The sequence below is a fragment of the Enhydra lutris genome, unplaced genomic scaffold (assembly GCF_002288905.1).
Source record: "Enhydra lutris kenyoni isolate GAN:26980312 unplaced genomic scaffold, ASM228890v2 scaffoldscaffold35, whole genome shotgun sequence".
Classification (NCBI taxonomy): domain Eukaryota; kingdom Metazoa; phylum Chordata; class Mammalia; order Carnivora; family Mustelidae; genus Enhydra; species Enhydra lutris.
The window spans coordinates 16,412,610-16,434,937 of record NW_019154119.1 but is presented as its reverse complement, the minus strand read 5'-3'; the positions used below and the strand labels follow the sequence as shown (position 1 = coordinate 16,434,937).

Here is a 22,328-nt window from a genome sequence, read left to right as displayed (position 1 = left end):
TTTTTTGATAAACTAGCACCTCCTTTTCTTGTCCCTCACTTTTCATTTAGCTTAGCTCCCCATCCAACATGGGGCTTGGACTCACAACCCTGAGATCAAGAGTCATGTGCTCTACTGACCAAACCAGCCAGGTGCCCCGAGAGTTGCCCGTGTTTTTTTTTTTTTTTTAAAAAAAGCTCTATGCCCAATGTGGATGACTAGCGCTTCTTGAATTTTTTTTTTTTTTTAAGATTTTATTTATCTGTTTGAGAGAGTGAGTTAGAGCGAGCATAAGCAGGGGAGGGGCAGAGAGAGAAGCAGAATCTTCACTGAGCAGGGAGCCCAATATGGGGCTCAGTCCCAGGACTCCAGGGGATCATGACCTGAGCCAAAAGCAAATGCTTAATTGACTGAGCCACCCTGGTGCCCCCACTTCCCTAAATTTAAAAAAAAAAAAAAAAAGGCTCTAGCCAGGCACTATTCTCCTTAGAAGTCATTACAAGGCCATGGAAGAGCTCACAGGGAAATTTCACAAGAAGAACTTATAGAGGACAAGTCTATAAAGTAAGACAATTTCCCCCAAAGTACTCAAACCATCCTCAATAACAAAGAAGCAATTGACCAGAGAGTGTACCGTCTAAACTACAGCCAGGAGCCAAATGTGGCTATTTCAATTTCTTCCTCCTCACCACATACTTCAGACTTTTTATTATAGAAATGTTCACACAGCTGCAAAGTAGACACGATGGTATCATGAATGCCCACATGCCCCTCCCCAGCTTCCACAACCATCACCTTATGGCTTCCCCCTCCTCTGCGCCCTCAACACCTCCCCTCATGCTGGGTTGTTATTATTGTTTGTTTCCTAATAGCTTTATTTAAGACATATTTTATATATCACAAAATTTACCCACTTCAAGTGTCCAAGTCAGGGATTTCCAATAACTACCAAATAGGGCAGCCATCACCACAAATCAGCTTGTGGACATGTTCTTGTCCCAGGAAGGTCCCTCATGTCCTTTTACAGTTAATTCCCATTCCCAGCTCCAGCCCTAGGCAATCACTATTGAATTTAAATAAAACAATTTAGAAAGAATAATAAAATAAAATAAACAGAATTTAAAATTCAGTTACTTGGTCTCTCTGGTCACATCTGGAGTGCTCAACAGGCACCTATGGCTAGTGCTGCTGTATTAACACAGAATGTTTCCGTCATCCCAGAACCTTCTACTGAATAGCGCTAAGCTACCATATACACGATTAGAAATGCAGAGAGGGCAGCTGACTGGCTCAGTCAGTTAAGCATCTCTTGTCTTGCTTTGACTCAGGTTGTGATCTCGGGGTGGTGAGATCGGGCCCTGTGCTGGGCTCCACAGGGAGTCTGCTTGAGATTCTCTCTCTCCCTCTGCCTCTGTCCCTCGTCCCCCTCAAGCACACATTCTCTCTTTAAAAATAAGTAAATCAGGGACGCCTTGGTGGCTCAGTTGGTTAAGCAGCAGCCTTCAGCTTAGGTCATAATCCCAGGGTCCTAGGACTGAGTCCCGCATTGGGCTCCTTGCTCAGCGGGAAGCCTGCTTCTCCCTCTGCCTGCTCTGACTGCTGTTCCCCCTGCTTGTGCTCACTCTCTCTGATAAATAAATAAAATCTTTTTAAAAAATTAAAATTAAAAAAATAAATCAATCATTTAAAAAAAAATAAAATGCAGAGACAACTCTGAGAAACAGGATGTGGCAAGTCGGAGGAACAGTGCAACAGGGAGGGCAGAGCTCCTGGGGCACAAGCGGTCAAGCAGAGGAAATATAAAGCTTAAGGTGCAAAACAAGAGAGGAAGAGAGCGTTTATACTTAAGAGCCAAGGAAAAAGATGACAAAAAGAATAAAAGAAAGAAACTTCCAAAAGCAGGGTCAGGGCCAGGGAAACACAAAAATAATCCCTTCCTCTAGCTCCCTGCCAGGCTTTAAATTAAAGCCAGGGCCTGGCTCCAAAAAGGAACCAGGAGAAATACTTCACCATCTTTCCCAGTTAGAGCCAGCCCTCTCTAACTCGGCACCACCAGTGTGTTCTCCTCCTGACGCTTTGTGCCGCTTAACTTAAGTGAAATGCACAAAACAGACACCTGTGAACACTTGCAGAGTCCGTCGTAGCCAGGCTTACTTTCTCCCATGGGATTAGTGTACTCTCAGAAACCCCTGGCAGTAAACTTCATTTATTTATTCAACCAATTACTACATGCCAGGGACCCCTGCTAGGCACTAGAGACAGAGCTGTGAACAAGACAAGCATGGATGGGCCTTTCCCACAGGGGTTTATAATCTGGCAAATTATGTATTTTGTTGCAAAAGTTGATGAAAACGTGCAAATTAAGTAGAGTTAAAAGGAACAACAGCTTGTATAAGAAATGACATGAAATTTTTGGGGAGCCTGGATGGCTCAGTTGATTAAGTGTCTGCCTCTGGCTCAGGTCATGATCCTGGGGTCTGGGGACTGAGTCCCCACATCAGGCTCCCTGCTCAGCAGGGAGCCTATTTCTCCCTCTACCCCTGGTGCTCCCTCTGCTTGTGCTTTCTCGCTCTGTCAAATAAATAAAATCTTAAAAAAGAGAGAGAGAGAGATGACATGAAACTTTTAACTTGCACCAGACCCTGTCATCTAAACCTCTAACATGAGCCATTACTATCACTAATTTTCCATATAGTCCCCATCAACACAATTAACTTTGATAACAGTCCAAATGATAACATAAACCAGATTCGATGCACCACACCTCACTCTAAAACACACAACCAAGTTTGAGGGTACTTTGTAAGTCACAGTTCCAGACCTGGAATGGAAGGCTCTTCTGAGCTCTCATTATAATTAAACATAATAGTCTCTTTCCTTCCTTACCCAAAAAAGCTCCAGAAGATACATACCTTATTGTTCTCATGATCTCCACTCACGGCGATGGGATACATAACGTATTTTCCTCCCTGGTCCTCATTTGGGGCACATTCTGCTAGGCCATCCGGATCATGCTCTGCTCCAAAATTGTGTCCCAATTCATGAGTTGTTACCAGGTCGGCTTCCTTAAATGATCATACAAAGAAAACGCTATGACTTAATATCCCACCGTCAGCTACTTTGGCCAGCAAGGCCCTGCTTTTCTTAAATGGGGTCCTGATGAACGAGATCAACAACAGAACAGCAGGACTGTGGCAGTTTGGTGTGTCCAGACTGAAGGGCCCAACACAGTGGGATAAAAAACCTACAGCACGTATAACGTTGGAGCCAAACTACCAGTGTGTCAGAAACTAGTATTTCCCATCAATGCCCATTCTCCCCTTCTTCCTTCCTTAAAAAATCCTAATCCTGCTCAGGCTGGCAGTGTACTCTTAAAATAGCCTCTTCCCGTATTTCTTTGAAGGTAGGTCAGGCTGTCCAGTGAGATAGAAACAGAGGGGGTGGGACTTCCAGAGTTTTTTTTCTTTTACAAGGGACAGACGAGGCTCTGTCCCTCTTTTTGCAACACAGAAGAGAACCATCTTGTGAGCAGAGGATACGCATGAGGACAAAGGCCTGTGTTCAGAGGGGCTGAGTGAAAACTGGGAAGATCCTGGTTCCCTGAGGGAGCATCACTAAGCTGCTTCAGCATCCAGAGGACGCTGTCCCTGACCCTGTGGTTGACTGAAGCAAATACATCTCTTAGAAGTCACTGTTTGTTGGATTTTCAGTTTATGGATTTGCTGGAATGTGCCTAACACATTCTTAATGGATGTATCTGGGCAAAAACAAGATCCTAAAATCTTCTAAAGGAAAAAACAGGTCACATACAAAGGATAAAAAAATCAGAATGATTTCAGATTCTAAGGGTAACACAAAACACTGGAAGACAATAATGGAACAACGCCTGCAAATGCTGAAAAAATTTAATTATCAATCAAATTTAAGTGTAGGGTAAAGACATTTCAGATATGTAAAAAATCTCAATTTGCCTCTCATGTACCCTTTTCTTAGGAAACTCCTGGAAGGTATGCCATACCAAAATGACCGTATAAATCAAGAAAGAGCAAGAGCAGGGGCTCGTGGGTGGCTCAGTCAGTGAAGCATCTGCCTTCAGCCCAGGTCACGGTCCAGGAGTCCCAGCATCAAGCCCCGCGTCAGGCTTGGTGGGGAGTCTGCTTCTCCCACTGACCCTCCTCTCTCCCCCCGTCTTCATGCTATCTCCCTCTCAATCTCTCAAATAAATAAATAAAATCTTAAGAAAAAAAAGAAAAAGAAAGAACATGAGGTCCAGGAAACGAGAGAGAGTGGGAAGTCTTTTAACGACTGCCACACTGCAGGACTGGGGACCGAGCAGCCCACAGAAAAGCACGGGATGAAGGGCTCCAGGAGGGGTGACTTCAGGAAAAACAAGGACCCTGACCACTCTCAAAAGAAATCTCACAGGTAGCTTTTTATCTTTTTCTTTATATTTTTTATTTTCACATTTCCCACCAAAACATATATTTTTTTTAAGCAGAAGCAAACAGAAGTATATACCACTTTTTAAAAAGATACCTACATAAATATATACCGCTAAGGTTCTACTAAAACAAACTCAAAATCTATCCTTTTAAAAAATAAGAGAACATACCTTTGTAAGGATGGTTTTACCATAATTTTTTGTGCTGGTCAAGCCACTATTCAAATAGATATTCTTCTTTCCAATTGGACTATAATAAGCTAGAGGACAAAGGAAACAGAGACAAATTGCTTATCGAACACAGGATAACAATATAATCTAATCAGCCTGCCATTCTCACACATCCGCACAACAAACGGAAAACTTACCCTTTGGGCAAACACCTCCGTGGCTGTTGGCTCTGGGAGAACCGACATAAGCTAACCCAAGGGTTCCCATATCAAAATCTTGGTAGGTGAAAAGATGTGCAAGGCAGACCTTAGATGCTTCTTCGGCTATATCAAAACTAAATTGCTTTAAGAAAAAAAGTATTCTTAATTAGATTAACAATTACATCAGACATGTTTCGACCAGACCCTGGAGAACACTGCCGTGTGACTGACTGCAGCCCTCCATCAGAACACACACCCGCCGCACAACGCTTGTGTACAATTTTCACCCACCGATACAGGAAAGGAGAGGAGTACCATCTAGTCGGGGTGGGGGACAGGACAGGGAAGAACCTGGGGGCTTTTTAGAGCAGCTCAAAACCAAGAGGGCTGGTGTGAAGCCGTGCAGCCCAGCCCTGGAGACATTCCAATTCTGTAAGTCTCAGAGCCTGGATACTCTGTCCACGGGATGTCAGCACCGAATACCAAACAGAACCCCCTAAAGTATTTCAAGGACTCCACTGGTTTTGTACGTGGTGGTTTTGTTTTGTTTTTTATTTTCAGTAATCTCTACACCCAACATGGGGCTCGATACCACAACCCGAAGATCAAGACTCGCGTGCTCCTCTGACTGAGCCAGCCAGGTGCCCAGGGTTTTTGTTCATTTTAAGTTTGCTCTGGTTTTCCAACCTCCAGAACCGTGAGAAATAAATTTCCGTTGTTTAAGCTGCCAGTGTGCAGCGTTTTGTTACCGGCAGTCCTGACGGACCGCTCCCCTCACCGAGCCTCTCGAGAAGTGACCTGGCCGGGCAGCGGGTCACAGCCCAGAAGACACGGAGAGTAGGCAACACAGGCAGCACCCTGCGCATCTCGACCTGGATGAAGAGCTGGCCATATCCTTTAACTCCAAGCTCTGAAAACTTAATTTCTGCCTTGTGAGACATAAGCCACACTGTACGTGGACTAACCCACAGAGACAACTTGGGTAAGTCGCGTTGTTATGAGCTGCGAGTCTGCGGTAACTTGTTAGAGGAGCCAGAGGAAACCAACACACGCACGAGCGTATCAGAAGATCACTCTCACTTCCTGGAAGGCAATTCTATGACAAAGCAATTGCATACACAAACTCAAGACGCTGAAATATGTGGCAAAAAGGATCAATCATACCCGTCAAGGCAAGACTCATAAGGCACAGAACGTTTAGGCTATCTTCAGATTTCTTTCTTTTTTTTTTTTTTTTAATCTTCAGATTTCTAACTAGAATATAGTCACGAAGATTTTTAAATCCTGTAGAAAACTTTCACATCTTCAAGAAAACTTTCACATCTTCATACTGTTTGACAATTCCTGACCTAGCAGATCTACTGATAAGTTTCAAAGAAACCTGAACAGAATGGTGTGCAAAAAATGTTTATATTGAGTATACATTTTCTAAAGTCTCAATACTTTAACTGGATTCTTGAAGATATTAAGGTCAAGAAGAACCGCCTTCTAGCTGTTTTTTTTTTGTTTTTTTTTTTTTCATTTCATTTTCATTTTTTTCATTTTTCATTTTGACAACCTTTTGGCCCGTCTTGCTGTCGGCCCCGCTAAAGCGTCACTGCTGGGTTACTGGGATGCGCTGCTCCTGGTTCTCAGTGACCTTTCTCAGCGCGCCCCTTCATTGATGCAGACACGCCCCATGGGCTAGAGAAACCACCAAGCATGCTAACAGCAGCACCACATCTGGGACTCCACCACCTACCTCTAGCAACATCTTCACATCCCAAGCATCCTTTTCTTCATTTGGGTAACTTTTTGCCATGTTATAGTGCCTTTCACCGGGTTTCACCTCTTGTGGAGACTTGAGAATGCGGATCTATACTTAAAGAGACAATATACTTAGAACACTTCAGAAAAAAGTCACAAGACTGAACAATACTGCACTGTTTTAGCTATGCAAAATAAGATCATCCACCATTCTAGAAAAAAATGTTTTAAAACTACAATTCCAGCTCTAATATTCATTTAAAAAAAAACTGAGAAGCATATGATATGCTTGGTATGATATGGTAAACATGTATGTCAATGGCTTATTATTTATTATTATATTACTTATCAACTTATAAATGTATTCCTGAACTCTTATTTCTTCTACATTTAGTTTGATAAAATGAGAACCTGGGTTCCTAAGCCTAAAATATTTACTCCAACCATAGTCAATGATTCAGAAACAAAGAACTAGATGTCTGTCACTGCACCCCACGGAAATAAAAGATGATAAAGAACAGGGGCTTTTCCTTGGACATAAAGTAAAAAACTCATGTTAATCCTGCTTTAATAAAAAAAGGAACAAAGGCTTTCCTCCAAAGGAGATGAAACGTATCGACCAGTGAGTGTGTTTAAGGAAAAGAACAAAGCCATGCTCCGCTTAGCCATTTCTGGCCTCTCTTCTGGATGTGCCTGCCTGGGGGGGTATAATCTGGTCCGCTCCGCCACCATATGGCAGGCTCACAGGGAAGGGCTTTGCAGCTTTGGTGGTGGGTGGTCAAGACCAATTCTGGGATGAAACAGATGGAAACCCACTGTGATTGCACATCTAAATCATACCCTCCAATCCACCTATTATCATTATTACAAAGCTGGCATTTCAAATCTACACTGCGCCATTTTTCCAAGTGGCTCCAACTTCTTATGGCAAAACGGAGTTTTATTTATTGGTCTCCTAAAACCTGAACATGATGCTGCTGTTTTAGACAAGGGAGGCAGCTTTCTATGTACCACAATGGAACAACCATCAACATAGACACAAAATGAAAAAGCAAGGTGCAAAGAGTAGAGCACACCACCATGTGTCAAATATACACATACACATCCACATGCTACACATGCACCAAATCTCTCCAGGACGGTACTTAGGAGATTGTGACATGGATGTCTCTGGGGAAAGGGAATGGTTTGACAATAGTAGAGGTTGAAGAGACTTACTTTTCACTGGCTTTTGTACCATGTGTATATATTACCTAGTCAAATAATAACTTAAAAGAAAATGCAAAACAGTAAAAGAGAATGGAAAAGGGAAAAATAATTCTCTTAGTTTTATACAAGTACTATAAAAGTTTAACATTTATATAATATGCATGATTTCAAAAATTTTGTTTCTTAATCTCTAAGTTCTATACTACAGAACCTTTAAGAACATGGTTAATTTAGCACAAAGAGCCTGGAAAAAACAAGAGATAATAATTTATTAAATATATTAAATATCTGTCCAAAGCAATACCCAACTTCAGAATTTTTTTAATTAGTCTTATAATTTTCGAACAATGTTTACTATGAGATATAATTAAAATGACATCAATACACCATTACTGGATGCGCTCTATTCACAGATTAGAAGAAACCAGAAAATTCTGAGGAAAAGAGATCTACTGGTTCTATATGCATAAATTCCTTGCAAATGTACACACAGTATTTCTGAGTAAATTTCTAAGGATTCAACAATATGTGCCAACATTCTAACTGAAGACATAAAGCATAATCAAAAAAGTAAAACAGTGAAGGGGGATAAAAACATAAATTCAGAGAAAGAAGAGATCACAGGAGGGGCACCTGGATGGCTCAGTGGGTTGGGCATCTGCCTTTGGCTCGGACCATGGTCTCAGTGTCCTGGGATCGAGCCCCGCATCAGGCTCTCTGCTCAGCAGGGAGCCTGCTTCCCTCTCTCTCTCTCTCTCTCTCTCTCTCTCTGCCTGCCTCTCTACCTACTTGTGATTTCTCTGTCAAATAAATAAATAAATAATCTAAAAAAAAAAAAAAAGAAGAGATCACAGCAGCCTAAAAAGCCTTCCTGCCTCAACGAGCCTAAGAACAAAAAACTTCACAATCTGTAAATAATTCAAAAACACTATACAAATCAGATGAAAATCACTGGCATTTGAAAATTTGTAAGATTAGAGTTGAAGATCGGTTTTTGGGTTCTGAATACAAGTGACACATATTTGCATCGCATCACTCAGCGGAGTTATACAGCCGCAGCCACATCCATTGGTAAATACCTGCTCTATCTGTATTCCATAACCTTTAAAACCCGCGTTGTCCCATGAAGTGTTCCGATAGATGTCATCCACTCGGTCAATGAGTTCTATCTGCGTTTAGAACAGAAAATGAGAGAAAGACGTGTATGTTTACCGCTCTGCAACATGAAATAAATTCTGCAGGGATTAAAATGGTCAGTTTAGAGAAAACACCACTGTAAAAAGTTTGCACCTATTCACAAAACCAGCGTTCAGATGGCGGTCTTCACCACGATGACACTAACAAAAGAATTATTCCTCGCCTCGAGCTTAGAGTATTATTACCAGAATCAAGAAATGGTACAGTTCGTTTCAAATTTTAGGATATCAATTGCGTATGAACCAAAATATCAATAACAGCTTCTAAAAAACTGCCATTCCATTCAACTATAAAAATGAAATTTAAAAGTCAACCGGTATACCTAAAATTTGCCCTTTTTTGTTTGTTTGCTTGTTTGTTTAAATTTGCCCTTCTAAGAAGCAATCCATCGCCACTCCATCTCTCGGCAAGAACCTCAGATGCCTTCCTCAGAAAGAGGTGAGGGGCACGGATGGATGCTGCTCAACCTACCCCCGGCCCTCACCGGGCAAAGTCCAGCACCAAGGCCTGGGCAGAGAGAGGAGAGGAGTGAGCTTCCACTGGTCCCCCTTACTTCTGTCCTCTGCTTTCGGAGGGGAGGTAAGGTAGACAGAATACTGAGGGAGGACGAACAAGGGTGACCCCAACTACATAAGAACAAAATGCTCATTACCCATCTTTTCCTCAAACAGACTAGTCCACTGTTCACAAACTGGCTGCATGAGGCTGGTTCTAGCAACTGTGAAGCAGATCAGCGATCTAAAACTTGTTCTTTGCTTATAGTAAGTGTAAAACTAAGAGCTGCAATTTTTCAGACTAGGCCTCTCGTTATATTCCTATTTGTGGGGTAATAAACAAAAAGTAAATTAAGGCCCTTAATACAAAACCCGCATTAAGAAAGGAACATTTTCAAGAAAGAATCCTTCCTACTTAGGAACAAGAACAGTGATTTCACACACTACTCCTACTACCCTCATAAGAAATTCTTTCACTTGACATGGGAAGGGGAGGGAAAGCAGGGTGAGGGAGGGTATGAATAAAACACAGGGAATGGAAAAAGCAAGGCCATGAGAAAGACGTCTTTGGGGGCCTATGCTCTTGGTTCATGAATAGCAGCATTCTCTTTTATTCCCTCAACAACAACATTTTGTCAGTGCCAAGATATAATGACGAATGAGATCATACTAACAAAAATGTCAATGAAATGGGATTCCCTGGCTTTTCAAATTATAATAGCAAAGGCACAAACACCCAGCGTCAGTACTTCTGTAGCCCTTCCTTTGAATCTTTGCCCTACCGTTAGTTATGACCAGAAGAGTCCCATCGACTCCACGAAGTTATATTCCGACAATTAGCTATTTTATACAATAAACACCAAACTGACCATCTTCTCTGAAATATACTTATAAGCAGAGAACACACACAAGTCCAGACTAATACTTTTTTTCGCTCTGGGGCACACATCCAACCATGTGTCATGGCCGTTACTACAGCAGTGATGTTTTCGAAGAGTTCACGTGAATAAAAAATGTTAAACCTTAATATGCATGAAAATTCTAATGTGCAGAAAATACTAGTTCAAAGGTAAAGTGGATTTTCAAAAATTTGAAACTAGACTCTCTACAGAGTAGTGTAAGACCTCAGAGAGCTCCCCATTATCTTAGGAAATAACAGAGCATCTGAAATAGATCTCATTTCATTACATTTCACAACACAGGAGTCTTCTCTTAAATGGAATATGCCTCCCTACCTCGATTTTGTGTCCAGTGACCTGATCCAATATCTGATACTTACTAAGTAATTCGTGGTTGTACTCTCTTCCCCTCTGCCCATGTATCTGTAAAAGCGATGATCTGCTACCACCAACAATTTACACGTGTTCTTCATGGGATTGGGGTCGGCTCTTCTCTTCACTCGATGAACAAGCTCTAATATGAATTTGTATGCACTATTAAATCAAAATTCATCAAAACAAGGAGTTTTTTTTATAATAACATTTTAAATCTAGCATATTTTTGAAACAAACATTATTTGAGCTTAGTATCCTTAAAGACTATCTTCAACCAAAAAACCATATGGAAGAAGACAGAAAAGTAAAAAGTAATAGGTTTTAAAATCATAGAATTCAAAACCAAGGAAAAGGGCCTCCTTAATTTTTAAAATAAGGAAACTTAAAAAGTACTTAAAGTAAAACAGTCTAATTTATTGTTGGACTATGAAACAGTCATTTTCTTCTAGAAGTTTATAATTTATGCAAAGGGGTAAAACTATCAAGATAATCAGACATTAAAATTAGTTTATGTAACAGGTCCTTTTTCTTATCAAATATTCAATTGAGTATTTATATACAAAAATGTCAGTCATATTTTCTAAGTTTTCAAAAATGAGGACAGTAGAGTACTTCTCCAAGATGGTTAGTTTTTTAATGACCCTGGGGTGCTGGACTGGCAGAGTTGGTAGAGTGGGTGACTCTTGATCTCAGGGTTGTGAGTTCAAGCTTGACATTAGGTGTGGAGATTACTTTAAAAATAAATCCTGGGAGTGTCTGGGTGACTCAGTCAGCTAATCGTCTGACTTCGGGTCAGGTCATGATCTCAGAGTCCTGTGATGGAGCCCTACTTTGCGGAAAGTCTGCTTGTCCCTCTCTCTCCCTCTCCCCTTCCCCCAACACATGCATGCACACATGTGCGCACGCTTTCTCTCTCTCTAATACATACATAAAATCTTAAAAATAAAAAAATCTTAAAAACATATATTTAGGGACGCCTGGGTGGCTCAGTTGGTTGGACAACTTCCTTCGGCTCAGGTCATGATCCTGGAGTCCTGGGATCGAGTCCCGCATCGGACTCCCGGCTCCTCGAGGAGTCTGCTTCTCTCTCTGACCTTCTCCTCGCTCATGCTCTCTCTCACTCTCTCTCAAATAAATAAATAAAATCTTAAAAAAAAAAAAAAAAACAAAACATATATTTATACAAATATATAGAGCGATCTGTCCCAAGACTGAAAACCTCTTTCTAAATAGTACAGACCTCTCCTTGTACCAACTAATTTCTTATAAACTTACCTAAAGATTATCTTTCAACAGTATTATTTTGTCATTTCTAAGTACCCAAGAAAAATATTTTTCCCTCCTCTCCACACCCACTTAAGCACTATATATCAATCCTTCTTTAATATCTATTTACCAAAAAAGAAAATTTCCCTCAGATTATTCAATTTCCTTTTTCTGTAGACTTTTTCCAATCTTTACTGTTACCATTATTTTCTAGTATTTTCAGTTCTTACATTATAAGCAAAAGTATTAAAGAAATTTCTGAATAATAAATTAACAACCACCCCTATTGAAGACAGCCATAATGCTTGTTTCTTATTTGATATATATTTTTAAGTCTTACCGTCAGGTGGCTCTCTGTCTACCAGCCCTTTTGGAAGCAACTCTTCATTATCAGCCTTTATATAACCACATACTTTTGGAGACTGTAGACGTGAAACATTCTTAATATCTTCAGATTTATAAACTAATATTCTTTTGTCTTTAGTATCATTAATTAGTCTCCAAAGTGGCTACAACAGAAAACATACATAATTGAGATGCAAAATATAAGAATTCCTAAATACTCAATTCTTACAACATCCTTTGCTTTTAAATAACACTCATTTCCAGGTTAAGCAAACTAACTCGTCATTTTATAAAAAATGAATCATTTCGGGAGCCCCTGGGTGGCTCAGCCAGTTAAGCATCTGCTTCAGCTCAGGTCATGATCCCAGTATCCAGGGATCACGCTTCCCCTGACCCCCACACACTCTCTTACACTCTGTCTCAAATAAAATCTTAAAAATAAATAAATCATTTCAATTTCTCTTAGTTTCTATGCTGATAAATACATGGGTTATTCACCCTTTGATTATATCTGTATACAAAAAAAGCATTATTTTGTACAAATTAGGAAATCTTTTAAAAGATCCAGAAAAAGAAATACGTAACCTTTTCCATTCACTCAGAAACATTTATGTAACACCTGCTACACACCAATCCCACTCCAGGTGATGACCTATAGCAACAAACGGGAGATGAACCTTCTGTCCCTGTACGCTTCTCATTCTGGTTTCCTTAGTATCTTCTTGCCATATAGGTTTTATACACAGGAGAGAAGACTGAAAACTTGCTGCAATGTGCCTAAAACGCACCTCTTTCAGGGAAAGCCCTTAAAAAAAAATCTTCACTTCCCCTATTGCAAGGTCATAGTAAATCAGAACTAACGTATTTGAAAGGATAACCAAGTCAAGAACCAAGTTCCTATAAGGATGCTGGTCTCATCCAACCAGGCAGCTTGTGAGGAAAGTACAAAAACACATCATATGTACACACACATACAAACACCCCTGTATTTTATATATACATGGATATATGCAGTCTCCCTCCATATCCATCATGGAGATGAAAATCTAAACCACAAGGATGTGACTTCACATCCACCAGGATGGCTGGAGTCAAAGACAAGTAACAGCAGGTTTTGGTGAGGATGCGGAGAAGTCAGAAGCCTCACACACTAGGGAATGTAAAATGGTGAGAATGTGCAGTGCAGCCACCACAGAAAAGACTGGCAGTTCCCCAAAAGGTTTAAAAAAAAAAAAAAAAAGGTTAAAAATAGAGTTACCATATGACCCAGGAATTCCACTCCTGGTATAAACCCAAGAGAACTGAAAATGCATGCTCACACAGAAACCTGCTACGAACGTTCACAGCAGCATTCTTTGTAACAGTCAAAAAGGGAAACAACGCAAACATCCGACTGATGAGTAAGCACAATGTGGCGTCCCCACAAAGCAAACCAGTGTTCGGCAGGAAAAAGAAATGAGGCACTGGCACAGGCTACAACGTGGATGGACCTTAAAAGCATCCTAAGAAGCCTGTGATAAAAGACCGCATAGTGCGATTCCATTTCTGTGAATGACCAAGCGAATCTGAAGAGACCATGATCAGTGGTTTCCTAGGGCTGGAGATGTGGGCGCAAAGAGCGGTGGGCTGCTAAAGGGTCCAGTACTGCTTCTGTGGGTGAGGACAGTATTCTAAAATGGATGGTGGTGATGACTTCCGTAACTCTAGGATATACTAAAAGTCATTGAATTTCATACTTTCAGTGAGTGAACTGCATAGTATGTGAATTTTATCTCAATAAAGCTGTTAAATATAGTTGACTCTTCCACAATGCCAGGGTTAGGGGAACTGACACCCCCCCCCCATGCAATTGAAAATCCATCATATGTAACTTTGATGTCCCCAAAACAAACACTAACAGCCTACTGTTAACCAGAAGCCTTACCAACAACATAAATAGTCAATTCACATATTTTGTACATTAGATGTATTATACAGTAATACCTAACTTAATTTTTTCATTATTTCTAGGCTACATGGTTCATCTGCAAGTTTTTTCAAATTGTTGCAAATCTCCACAAATCTTTCAATACATTTACTAAAAAAATTGTGTATATAAGTGGACCCATGTAGTTCAAATCCATGTTGTTCAAAGGTCAAGGGTACATGTGTGGATCTTCTTTCATAATCCACATGAGGTAGATTTGAGAAACAATGAGCGGCAGAGCTAGCAGAAACCTCAGAAAGTTACCTAACCAACAGCTTGGCCGTAGGGACCTTCGTCTGGCCTACAAATAGGAAAAGACAAAAATGGTTTTTTTGGACGAACATTTCTAAATTCATATTAAGTTTCCTGATATAGTCAGTATGACACAGAAAAAAACGTCAGGATTTGGGATCAGAGATACCCAGGTTTAAACCTCAACCATACCCCTAACTGTGTATCTTCAACAAGTAACTTATCTGAAGATAACTTTTCTCACTGGGTAAAGTACTAATACACCTATCTTGAAGATACATAAAATAATGAATGCAGTTATATATTAAGATTTCAAGATAAGAGTAGCTACTATTACTGCTAATAAAAGCAAATCCTATTTTCGCCACTATTAACAATTAGCCAGAAAAAGTCTTCTGATGAATAACTAAGTAAGAGGCAAGAACCTCTTGGACCCTAAACTGGGGGGGAAATACCTATGAAGGAGATTTTGAGGATGACTGGATGTTCTATGCATTTTTAGATTATGTTTATTTACTTGTTATTGTTATTGTTCTTGTGTGTTACTGTTTTTGCGGCCACGCAGAAGAATGTCCTTACTGTTAGGAGATGCACACGAAAGCCTTCAGGGGTGAAGTGTTAGCATGTCTACAACTTATTTTCAAAGGATTGGTGGTGGGGGCGGACAATAAAGCAAACATGGTATTACGTTATTAGTTAATGAAGGGTTATAGGGTATTCTATAATTCTTCTGTAAATCTGAACATTTTCAAAGCAAAAAGGTAGGGAGAAGAAAATAATTCTTATGATTAAAGTTTAACCTAGGCTTATTTATATAAATAGCAAACTTTGGTGATAAAATCAGTAAAGGCTTAAAATGTTTAATAGTGAGTTAAAAATAAGATATATACATTTTCCTGTTGACTCTTATGTCTAAGATTTTATCATTTTTGTATCAGGCTAAATGCGGGTAAGAATTATGTAATAAAGGATATAAAAACTGCCATTGTAGTAAACCACTTTTTTATTAAAAGATTATTAATCTCATGTGGAAGTCCTTCAATAAACCTGCTGAGTTTACTTTTAAGTAAACATCGCACAATAAAATATTAATTATATCCATTTTTTTATTTAGTGAGACAAGGAAATATGGATGGAAACAGAATTGCTAATTTCCCCAAGAAATTATTTGGAAAAGTGAGGAACCTGAGCAAATTTAACTGGGATCGTACATGTACACATTTTGAATTAAAAAGGAACAGGTTCTTCTAAGGACATAAGCAGACACATGCACGGTGGCAGAAACAATGCTGAGCATTCCCCACACTGTTTTCTTTCTGAGCACAAGACAAGAGGATATTTCCCAGGCTTCTTTGCAGGCAAGTCAGAGACAAGAGTTCCAGTCCCACCTGGGTGCAAGTGATGTAGCCACTTCCAGGTCTGGCCCTTAAAAGCCCCTGCGGGATTCTCTAGCTTCATTTCCCATCTGTGGCAACCTTGAAGGATGTGTCCAGACATCAGAGCTACAAGCTGGAGAAGGACGATCCGACCCACATCCACCTCGGTGAGGGACGGAACAAAGCTCCACGGCTGCCTAGCTGCGAGGGCGGCTACTGCGGAACCCTGGCTCAGCCGACTCGGTGTCCTCCCCAAACCCACAAGATTTCCGATCACCAAGACTGTCCTAACTAAATGCATGCCCCGAAAGGTGTGCCCAAGCTGTTTGCTATAGCACTTTAACATACTATTTATTTGACAGAGATAACACGTGCGCATGCGTGCGCACAAGCAGGGAGCGTGGCAGGGGGAGAGGGAGAAGCAGGCTTGGGATTCTGAGACTGGGCCCAACCCCAGGACTCCGGGATCATGACCTGAGCCAAAGGTGGGCACTTAGCTGATGAGTCACCCAGGCGCCCCTGTAGCATTTTTTATTTCAAAAAATTAGAAACAAAACAAAAATGAACATCAATGAGAGATGGTTGAATAAACAGTACCATGTTTCAAGGAACCAACAGGCAGCATTTATTAAAAACTTTAGGGGCGCCTGGGTGACTCAGTCGGTTAAGCCTCTGCCTTTGGCTCAGGTCATGATCACAGGGTCCTGGGATCAAGGCCCACCTCGGGCTCCTTGCTCAGCGGGGAGCCTGCTTCTCCCTCTCCCTCTGCCTGCTGCTCTGCCAGCTTGTCTGCTGTCACATAAATAAAATATTTTTAACGACCCTAATTTAGATCTTCATTTATTAATATGGAAAAATGTTCACAATTATACTTGAATTTTAAAAAATGCATGACAGTGTATGTTAACTAAACTGAATTTTTTAAAAAATTTAGAAAAAATGTGACAACAGGGGTGTCTGGGTGGCTCAGTTGCTTAAGCGGCTGCCTTCTGCTGAGGTCATGATCGTGCACTCCTGGGATCAAGTCCTGTGTCGGGCTCCCTGTTCAGTGAGGATCTTACTTCACCCTCTCTCCCTGCCCCTCCCCCTCGCTTGTGCTCACTCTCTCTTTCTCTCCTCCCCCCTCAAATAAATAATCTTTTTAAAAAACTACATGACAACAAACTGTACATACTGTATGGTCCTAATGTTATAGGAAAAAGTATAAACACCTAAGTGTGCATACATGTACAGAAAAAAATTTGGAAGGATACTCACCAAAATGGTAACAGTAGTTCTATTTCTCAGTAAGGTTTCAGATATATTTTCTGAAAATTTCTGGGAGTACTTTTTAAAATAAAGGTACATTTTAAAAATGGACTAAAAGAATAAGGAAATTTAAGAATTAACTAATTCGCCTATTTTGAAGTAAATGCTAATTTGTGCTAATTTTCTGACTCTTTCTGGTAAGCTAGACTCCCCACAACACTAACATTAGATGGTCTACATACTAGCAGACCAAAATAGACCGCAAGGCCAGAGACAGACTTCTCTTTCACAAGGATGGACAAATGACTAGTGGCCATGCAAACTGGATGTTATTAAAATTTATAGTATTGGGACGCCTGGGTGGCTCCATCGTTAAGCGTCTGCCTTTGGCTCTGGTCATGATCCCATGGTTCTGGGATCAAGCCCCGCATGGGGCTCCCTGCTCGGCAGGGAGCCTGCTTTTCCCTCCCCCTCTGCCCCTCCCCCTGCTTGTGCTCTGTCAAAAAATAAAATCTTTAAAAAAAAATTTACAGCATTTATAGCACCAGCATGTGGTCCTAACCCAATCAGCACTCAGATACACATTAAACTTTCATTCTGACCAACCGTAATTACTGTTTCCCCACAGCTGCTGGTTCGGTGTCACGACCACCCAGAGTATTTGCATCTTCCTAGAAACAGAAGCTTCAATCCACTAATCTGTGGCAAGCGTTTTGTTTTCTGGCTTAGTGTAGGACACAGGGTTATACATCCTGTACAAAACAGCTAGTTTGGTTTCTACTGCTAGTACTTTAGTGGAAGAGCAGCCCAGAGCCTGAGTTTTAGTTTCCTCTTTTAACTTTTCAGAATATGAACTATCGCCTTTTATTGATCTTGCATTTCCTGAGCATCTAAGAGGGAACAGGAGAAATAAGACTTGACTTTGGCTTTAAGAACATTTATACTTATAGTAGGATTATTAAAGAAAGAATTAAAAAATGAATCAGGAGAGAAAGAAAGTTTTTCCTCCCATTATCCATTCCATGTGTGACCTTCTCTCAGTTATGGCATTAAGAAATACAGGGTGCATTTATGACAGCTTCTCAGATGTGTAGAAAATATTACCTTCTTTTTTTATAAAAAATCACCTAGTGCTCGCTTCGGCAGCATATATACTAAAATTGGAATGATACAGAGAAGATTAGCATGGCTCCTGCACAAGGATGACACGCAAATTTGTAAAGCATTCCATATATTTTTTTTAATTTATTTTTTTTAAAGATTTTATTTATTTATTTGACAGACAGAGATGGCAAGTAGGCAGAGACGCAGGCAGAGAGAGAGGAGGAAGCAGGCTCCCCGCTGAGCAGAGAGCCCGATGCGGGACTCGATCCCAGGACCCTGGGATCATGACCTGAGCCGAAAGCAGAGGCTTTAACCCACTGAGCCACCCAGGTGCCCCAGCATTCCATATTTTTAAAAGCTTTTGCACAGCAAAGGAAACAGTTAACAAAACCAAAAGACAAATGACAGAATGGGAGAAGATATTTGCAAAGGACATATCAGATAAAGGACTAGTATCCAAAATCTATAAGGAGCTTAGCAAACTCAACACCCAAAGAACAAATAATCCAATCAAGAAATGGGCAGAGGACATGAACAGACATTTCTGCAAAGAAGACATCCAGATGGCCAACAGACACATGAAAAAGTGCTCCACATCACTCGGCATCAGGGAAATACAAATCAAAACCACAATGAGATACCACCTCACACTAGTCAGAATGGCTAAAATTAACAAGTCAGGAAATGACAGATGCTGGCGAAGATGCAGAGAAAGGGGAACCCTCCTGCACTGTTGGTGGGAATGCAAGCTGGTGCAACCACTCTGGAAAACAGCATGGAGGTTCCTCAAAAAGTTGAAAATAGAGCTACCTTACGACCCAGCAATTGCACTACTGGGTATTTACCCTAAAGATACAAACGTAGTGATCCGAAGGGGCACGTGCACTCGAATGTTTATAGCAACAATGTCCACAATAGCCAAACTATGGAAAGAACCTAGATGTCCATCAACAGATGAATGGATAAAGAAGATGTGGTATATATATACACAATGGAATACTATGCAGCCATCAAAAGAAATGAAATCTTGCCATTTGCGATGACGTGGATGGAACTAGAGGGTATTATGCTGAGCAAAATAAGTCAGCTAGAGAAAGACAACTATCATATGATCTTCCTGATATAAGGAAGTGGAGATGCAATGTAGGGGGTTTGGGGGGTAGGAGAAGAATAAATGAAACAAGATGGGATCGGGAGGGTGACAAACCATAAGAGACTCTTAATCTCACAAAACAAACTGAGGGTTGCCGGGGGGCGGTGGTAGGGAGAGGGGAGTGGGGTTATGGACATTGGGGATGGTATGTGCTATGGTGAGTGCTGTGAAGTGTGTAAACCTGGCGATTCACAGACCTGTACCCCTGGGGCTAATAATACATTATATGTTTATAAGAAAATTTTTTTAATTATTTAAAAAAATCATCTAATTCACTGGTAAAAACTTCAAACACAAGGAAAAAAGAAGTAAGTATAATTAAAGACCTTTGTCTTCTTAAAACAACTGGGAAATGGCTTTTTTAACAGCTCCCTCCGCCCCCCAAAAATGTACATATAGATTTACCTCTATATTATATTCTGCCCCATCTGTGTTGATTCTTATTGTAATATCATCATCTCCTATGTGGGCTAGAACTCTAGAGTCAGGCTCACCTTAAGAGAAAAAGAAAAATCCATCATTAAGAAATACTTATATCAAAAAATAAACTATGCATTAGTGTCAATAAAAAGCAACAGAGTCCTTCATCAGAGTGGGATGTGCCTAGGTACTGTAGAAATCTGCCACAAGGAACAGAGGCCCCAGTAAGCAGCCAGATAGTCATATTTCCAAAGAGTAGCCTCAACTCATCTGAAACCTTTCTCTTTCCCTCAATCTTCTTGTAAAAATTTCCTAGTGTGTTATAGAACAAAACCAAAAACAAACGTGTAGATGTTCTTCCGAAGTAACATCACTTATTACTGGTTAACAAAGAACTAAGAGAAGGGTGCCTGGGTGGCTCAGTTGATTAAGCATCCAATTCTTGATTTTAGCTCGGTCATGATCTAAGGGTTGTGAGATCAAGCCCCCACAGGCCCTGCGCTTGGTGTGGAGCCTGCTTAGGATTCTCTCTATCCTTCTGCCTCTGCCCCCTCCACCCCCTCCTCAAAAAAAAAAAAAAAAAAAAGAGAGAAAGAGAGAACACAAATAAACTAAGAGGAGGGCAGAAAGCATGATCTGGAATACACAGGGCTTGCTCTATTTGCAGATTTTTTTTAAAGATTTTATTTATTTATTTGACAGAGAGAACGGGAATACAAGCAGGGGGCGTGGGAGAGGGAGAAGGAGGCTTCCCGCCAAGCATGAAGCCCAATGTGGGCCTCAATCCCAGGACCCTGCGATCATGACCTGAGCCGAAGCAGATGCTTAACAACTGAGCCACCCAGGCGCCCTATTTACAGATTTTAATGCCATTTCTTTTTCTGCAGAGGAAGTTCCAGAAGTAAGCCACAATTGTTCATTTGATACACCATCTTAGATAAGTACTTAACAGATTCATAAAGTCAATTATTTTACCTCCTAGCTTCCCTGTTTAAAATCTCATAAGGGAAGCCTACGATCCTTCCCTGAGACAAGAGGTTAAATTCTTATCAAATGGGAGGAAATACTGCACCTGGGTGGCTCAGTGAGTTAAGCCTCTGCCTTCGGCTCAGGTCATGATTTTAGGGTCCTGGGTTCAAGCCCTGCACCAGGCCCTCTGCTCAGCAGGGAGCCTGCTTCCCCCAGGCCAACCGCCCGCCCGCCTGCCTCTCTGCCTACTTGTGATCTCTCTCACAAATAAATAAACAAAATCTTAAAAAAAAAAAAAAAAAAAGGGAGGAAATTCGCTGTAATCATTAAAATAGATAATCAGTATCCGTGCTAAGATAATCCTCATTTCCTCCTGTTTGAACGTTCCTCCTTTCAAACTTACATAACTTAGATACAACAAAGAGCAGTCCTTTGACACCCCTTCTTCCTCCCACCAAAAAAGAATATGAAATCAAACTAGATCTGGACACCTAATACCCCCAGACACAAGGGCAAACAAACAAGCTTCATACTAACCAACTACGTGTCCCCTGAAGAAGTCCTGCCATTTGACGGTGTACTCACTTTCATCTTTGCCATCTACCACCACGACTTTGAAATTTTGGGAAAAGTGTTCAGTACTTGATGTCAGGTATAATTTAAAATGCCTAAAGAAAAACATGCATCCACATTTTACTGTAAGCACATGAAATTTGCACATAAAATTTTACTGCACATAAAATTTTCACATAAAATTTTACTCTAAGCACATAAAATTAAGCTTACTTAAAAATAACTTGAGAGCTGACATTAATAAAACACTATGCAAGTTATAACTGTTTTACTAGGTACTTAGCATTATGTCACCTACAAAGACAAATAGACAAAATTTTTTTTTGACAAATTTCTTTAGGCTGTTAAGAATTCAGCAAAACAGAAGACTAGAATTAGAGGGAAAAAGACTCAAACAGCTTATGGGTTCATATTTCCTGGAAACTGTGAAGAATAAGGAAACACACATGGACAGTTTAAGTTCAAATCCTGCTTGGCTAAAAAATTTACCAATGCCTGGTATTAGGTATAACTTACTGAATACCTACTCAGCGCTACATGCTCTGCTTACACTGTCTCCACTTCACACAGTAAATATCGCCAGTTGAAGGTCAATCAACATACTCAAGGTTACACAGCTAGTAAATGATGAACCTGGAAACCAAAGTGCTGTATTTCAAAAGCCTATACTGTGCTGCCTCTAGCAATCAAGCCGGTTTTATTGCTCTGCGAAATTAATCACTGCTACTTTCTATATGTAAAATCACTCATGCTTTTTTTCTCCTTCTAAAGAGAACTTCTCTTGAAAAAAATTAATCCGCAATTCCTACGAGGAAAATAAATATAAGATATCCAACACAGACATTAAAATACATACTTAGTTATTTAGTCAGCTTAATATTCTTTTGTTTTCTACCAGTTTCAGTTCTGACATAAAATCTGGGTGTGGTGAGCAAGAATTTTTCA

At 40.4% G+C, this 22,328-nt stretch overlaps 1 protein-coding gene across 5 annotated transcripts in view; it reads right to left on the bottom strand.

Moving 5' to 3' along the window:
- LOC111154187 (ADAM metallopeptidase domain 17) overlaps window positions 1–22,328 on the bottom strand; it is a 52,249-nt gene that overhangs the window by 14,106 nt on the left and 15,815 nt on the right. Inside the window, exons 3-12 of one of the 5 annotated variants that reach the window (XM_022513634.1) lie at window positions 21,348–21,478; window positions 19,827–19,915; window positions 12,318–12,486; window positions 10,717–10,870; window positions 8,826–8,915; window positions 7,756–7,805; window positions 6,533–6,646; window positions 4,789–4,933; window positions 4,592–4,680; window positions 2,892–3,044 (exon numbers count right to left, since the gene is read on the bottom strand). In XM_022513634.1, the coding sequence (XP_022369342.1) occupies window positions 2,892–3,044; window positions 4,592–4,680; window positions 4,789–4,933; window positions 6,533–6,592 (447 nt within the window). In that variant the 5' untranslated portion in view covers window positions 6,593–6,646; window positions 7,756–7,805; window positions 8,826–8,915; ... (2 more) ...; window positions 19,827–19,915; window positions 21,348–21,478. Of the gene's footprint in view, window positions 1–2,891; window positions 3,045–4,591; window positions 4,681–4,788; window positions 4,934–6,532; window positions 6,652–7,755; window positions 7,806–8,825; window positions 8,916–10,716; window positions 10,871–12,317; window positions 12,487–19,826; window positions 19,916–21,347; window positions 21,479–22,328 lie in introns of those variants that run through there. The other 4 variants (XM_022513631.1, XM_022513633.1, XM_022513632.1 and 1 more) reach the window with 4 other exon arrangements.